The 5852-nt window shown below is 34.4% G+C and overlaps 1 protein-coding gene across 1 annotated transcript in view; it reads right to left on the bottom strand.

Moving 5' to 3' along the window:
• Positions 1–4461, bottom strand: part of LOC117116484 (sortilin-related receptor-like) — a 23668-nt gene extending 19207 nt beyond the window's left edge. The window contains exon 1 of the mRNA XM_033260578.1: positions 4427–4461. Within this exon, the coding sequence (XP_033116469.1) occupies positions 4427–4429 (3 nt within the window). The 5' untranslated portion in view covers positions 4430–4461. The remainder of the gene's footprint in view (positions 1–4426) is intronic.
• Between the last annotated feature and the right edge of the window lie 1391 nt (positions 4462–5852).

Below are 5852 nucleotides of genomic sequence, written 5' to 3'. Positions count from 1 at the left end.
TCTCTTATACACATCTTATATATATATATATATATATATATGTAATATTTAGCCCATTCGTATATTCAATAGTTACTATATCAATTTTCATAACGGTTAATGACACCATGCGTATATTTATAGCTATGGTTAGTGCCTGAGCTGTATTATTTATAGTCATGTTTATAACTTCATCGCTAACATATCGAAATTATACGGTTTTGAGGCCATAATTTACAGCAAGCTGTAACAATTCATGTTATTAATATTGTAATCTATACATTTAGAATTAGTTTATTCCAGTGCATGATGGGAAGGAATTAGTAGAGCAGTGCAGATCAGTGGCACACTGTCCGTTAAATATTACAGTCTATACTTTGTCTAATGATGGTAGGCATAATACGTTGACTTTTACTTCTAGTCTAATACTGATCTTTACAAATGCGGGCTGGGTATACTTTTCCAGTTTACAAGAATCAAGAAACATACATTTACATGTGATAGAGGGCTCTACTCACGTCTTAAAATTTACTTTATACCTCCATGCAGTAATTAAGTATCAGTGTGTAATTAAGTACAGTAATTAAGTACAGTAATTAAGTACAGTTGAGCAAGAGTGTGCAACTCGGGGATCCTCATTTACAAAACTGTGTGCGGGCAGTTTTTATAGCCAGGCTCCGGTGTTAAAAAAAAAGGAATGTTACACAAATGAATTTCTAAGACTTTGAACGAGTTTAAAGAAAAAATCTCGGGTACTGTTAATAAGATACAGATAAAAAGCTTGGAAGAAAATGGTTAACGTGATTAGCTGAGAAACTGGTGTAGGCCTACAACCTGGGGAATAATGAGTGCCGTAAAAAACAATGTGCAGCCGGAGTTTAACGTGATTAAACAGGCTGGGGACGAGCTTTACGATAGTGTTGAGCAATAGTGTGCAAACCCGGGATACATAAGACTCGGTCAAAAACAAAAACTATGTGCAGATCCTGGCATTAGCGCGATTAGTTTAGCAACAGTTTACAACAATGGGATGAACATGTCTAATTAATTAATTAAATACACACTGTGTGTGCAGCCTGGCATTAGCGTGATCAGTTGAGTACCAATTTACAACGTGAGTATTCATACGCGGCAAGTTGAGCAACAGTGCTCAACAAGGGGATAACAGGTCTAGTTAAAAAAATGCAGCCGTTTTTTAACGTGGTTTTAAGCAACAGTTTGCAACCTGGGAATTCTATGGATTAGTTTTGAGTGTGTCCCAACCGGGGTTGTGCAATCTCGGGAATTAACAGGTCTACAGGCTCAGGTGAAATAGTGCCGGTTAAGGTTTAAGATTAGTTTAGCAACATTGGCAACACAAGGATTAACAAGTTATGTTATCAATTTTTATTATCCCTATTGGATCAAGAGTGTGCAACCAAACCGGAATTATTCATTTTGCGCTACTTTAATGAACAATGAACATTACGGGAGAATTCAGTATAAATAACATAATCCGTATTATCACTGTTTATTATTATAAATATCATTATAATGAAAAATGTAAAATGTATATGTAAGTATGGTCTTCGATTAATATCGTTAATGATATTTGGGTAAGCCCTCTGTGTCAGTAACAAGGAACTAATTCACTACTCTGTTTAAATAATGGATGAGTTCCTTCTCGTGCACATGCGCTATATTATGCACACGAGACTAACGACTTCTGTCCCATCAGAAGGACGAATAGAGAACAAAATGTCTTATTTCAAGGACATAAACACGATGGGTGTGACAAATTTCAAACTCTAGTTCATCTGTCACCTAAATCCAATCGCCTGCACTAACTCTTCCAAACACTAATGTTTGGCCCTATAATAAGACCCTAACCCTTTTAGCCCTAACAATAATGCTTGGTCCTATAAGACCCATTTTAATGCGACCCGTATTTTGATTTCAAAATAAGTCAACACAATGCATGCAAAATGCCTAAGCCTGTTACGAATAAGCGAATGTCAATTTAAAGAGGTCCGCAAGCTTATACAAATGCAATGCAAAGAACGACGATAACACACAGACACGTTTAGATATAGCTTTTATTGAGCAAACACATCTCGATTTGCTGATGCCGAGCTAACCAATTACTATTTTACCAAATAAAGTGGCAATATAGATCGCACGCTTCCATGGTATTAGCGGACCTACGAACCTTACTCATCCTAAAAGTTACTTTTAGTGTGGCCACTTCAAGAGTATATCGTATTTCAAAGAAATTTCCAATTGACAACGATGCAGCGGGGAGTGATAGTATACTCCGGCAGCGCACTAACGTGTAACGAGATTGTTATTTGTGACTATTTTAAAGTGCTCTTTAATCAGCAAAAGTGAATCTATTTAAAACGCTTGAACCTATCTATGAAAGATCTGTCAACAATGAGTTAAGCTGCCAAGATTGTAAAGCACTTCATCTTATGCTGTCATCGACATCAGGGACGCATAGTACGCTACCACTACCACTGGTCGCGGCGTACAGCAGTGAAATCTTACGTCATGCACTACCACATAGCTTATGAATTCACCATGCATCTTTTATCGCACCGCCTACGCAACATACGGTTGCTCATCGCTCATTCACACAGAAACTGATGCGAAACATTTAGAGTATACACATCATGACCTGGCTTAAATGCGTATTTCTCATCACATTGTCGTCTGTGCATCGATTTATATACTCTTCCAAAACACTCATCGCTGACGTACAAGTTATTGTCCGAATGCCCTGTTCGCTGGAGCCCTAATAAGAGCATTGTTACATAAAACTCGGCAGTCGTTGAAACAAAAAAAATAAAAATAATAATGACATGTAATGTAGACTATAGAAATATATATATATATATATATAAGAGACAGGTCTATATTTTGTCTAATGATGGTAGGCATAATACGTTGACTTTTACTTCTAGTCTAATACTGATCTTTACAAATGCGGGCTGGGTATACTTTTCCAGTTTACAAGAATCAAGAAACATACATTTACATGTGATAGAGGGCTCTACTCACGTCTTAAAATTTACTTTATACCTCCATGCAGTAATTAAGTATCAGATGGCGTACTGCTAGCATACCTGTCTCTTATACACATCTAGATGTGTATATTGGTATAATATATATATATATGCCTATATATATATATATATATATATATATAAATCATTTTTAAATTAACTTGTTCATTTCAAAGTAACATAGAAATCAGTGTATTTAAAAGTTGCTCATAATTTACGAAAAAAAATGATAGGAACACTTCTATTCTTTTTCTGTTCTTAATTCAATAATTTCTATATATGCTCAAGCAATAATGTGTATGTTATTGTAAAATGAGCTAGTTAATTTCATAATTATTAAGGGGAAGTCATTTTCATGGGAAAATTTTTAATGTAGGCCTACAATTGAATTCTAAAGTCCCATAAACCCGTATCGACACAGATGACGAACTAGCCGCGTGAACGTGAAATGCTTATTGAATGCCGTCTTTCAAACATGAAACAAAGGCCTACATTTACCACTTCCATGTGGTCAATAACTGATGAGGAAAGTGTCATTGGCAAACATCGCTCATAATCAGTAGGCCTACCCGCTATGCTCTGACGACGTGCTAATGGTATATCACAATAATCATTGATAATTTCACGTAAGTTCACGTATATTAATGTCAAACGTATGTTGACCCTAAATGTTAGAGTTAAAATCCTACTTGTACTTAAAATGAACCTTCTATTCATCACACTGCTTCAATCCATTGTTTTTCTCTAAATTAAGTAAGCACTTAGCTAGGTCTGCTGCAAATTATTACTATATTTTAACGTTATAAACTCGAAAATATTCTACAAATGAAATCTATTTGCAAAGTTTAGAGAAGGTCATACCTAAAAGTAACACATACTGCCATTATTTCATTATTTACAATTTCATTGTAAGGGAAATAATATGAACTAACACCCCACACCAATCAACTTGACAATTACATAAATTTAAATAAAACAACGTCACCCATAGTCATGGTAAAAAGTGATTCAAACACGTCATTGGTCGTGGTTAGACGCGAAGATGTACGTAGTAAGCGCAATTTATTTCACATTATGGTGATTGGTTCACCGAGGACCAAAATGCTGTCTTGCTATTTCCTGCTTCTATACTGAACACATTTAGAAAATTAGTTTCATACCTGTAGCCACATTTAAAGTATTCCGACCGTTACTCACTTCACTGAGAACAGGATTGATGAGATACTGAATGGTTATAGTATTGATTAAACACATAAAGCTATGATTAAAATGGGGAAAAAAAATATAATTCATAAATATTAAACTGTCAAAATTGGCTGTTAGTGGAAGTAGTTAAATATGTTTGCCAGCGTTGCCAACTCAAACCTCAATATGTTTTTCATGTTACTTGATATTTTACTTACCATAATGGTCAATGGTCGTGAATAGAATCATATAACTTGCCAGGCCTATAAACCGAAGATTGATATAAGATATGAATATGATATTAACATACATATTTAAACATTTTACAATTATTTAAATAAAATTTTGGCATATATATATGTTTATATGTGTGTATGTATGTGTATGTATGTATGTATATATAAAAAATTGAGATATTTTTTTTTTATATATATATATATATATATATATATGTTTATACAAGTCGATGAATCATCATTACAACTAAATTATCAACACTGCTGATATATCTTTCTCTTCTGTATATTTTTATATTAACAAAAGCAACTTTTCAAAATTTTAGTAGACACAAGCGTTTCATTTGTTGGAACTGTAAAACTGTTTAGGCCTACTGTCATTGTAAAACCATCACACTTTGGAGTAATGTTTCTATTAGGATAGGCCTATATAGACACATACACAACAGAATAGACGCAGATAGGTAATTTGTCATAACATTGAATCATTTTAGAATAACAATATTCTGTTCTGCTAATGCCTGATTCGTGTTTTTACTAATATCTATTATATATTTCAATTCAATTCAATTCAATTAATTCAGAATATATATATATATATATATATATATATATATATATAATTATATTACATTTCAATTAAATTAAATTAAATTAATTCCGACCCCCACCAAGGGAAAGAGAAATACAAAAGTACATAAGATACATAAAAAGTACACATAAAATCAATCAATCAATCAATCAATCAATCATTCAACAAGGATGTATATAGCGCCAATATCGACGGCTGAATGCGATGTTCAGTGGCACTATGATAATCATTACTTTTAAGTGCACATTGACTGTGAGGTTAATTAACAATGCTTGTAAGATTATGAAAAAAAAGGGAAAAAAATAAAACAATTTGTGTCAAAAAACATTGATATTTATAGCAATCATGCCGAGGCAGTTGTATTCGGAAAATTGTTAGAGGTACTAAGCCTCCATCGTGTGCGATTCGAACCACACGCTTACCAGTGGTCTCAGTTTGAACTGTTGACAGGCTGTGAAGTGGTTAACGCTGCACTAAGTACGAGTAAAAAATTAAAAAATCCTTACAAATATGCTAACATCGGGCCTGTTACTAGCTATAAATACAACATACTCACACGGCTAGAATCGCAGGTACGAGCCTCTCATTCTCCTATCTAAGAAAATTCCGGATGTGCAATAAGCCAATATGATTATTTTTTTCTGTCAAATGCATTTAGATTGTTACAGGTCTTGTTTGGCCTTATTAATTAACATACAGGGGTGGCGCCAGGATTTGCCCGACAGGGGTGGGGCAAGGTCCCCAACGGGGGACCGATGTCCCAACGAGGGGTCAGATTTCCCCGACGAAAGCAAAGTGGGCGTGATCGAGCTTCGA

The sequence above is a fragment of the Anneissia japonica genome, unplaced genomic scaffold (genome assembly GCF_011630105.1).
Source record: "Anneissia japonica isolate Jap-2015-1 unplaced genomic scaffold, ASM1163010v1 scaffold287957_len1322810_cov207, whole genome shotgun sequence".
NCBI classification, from domain to species: domain Eukaryota; kingdom Metazoa; phylum Echinodermata; class Crinoidea; order Comatulida; family Comatulidae; genus Anneissia; species Anneissia japonica.
Note: the sequence above shows the minus strand (reverse complement) of the source record. Positions and strands in the feature narration are given on the sequence as shown.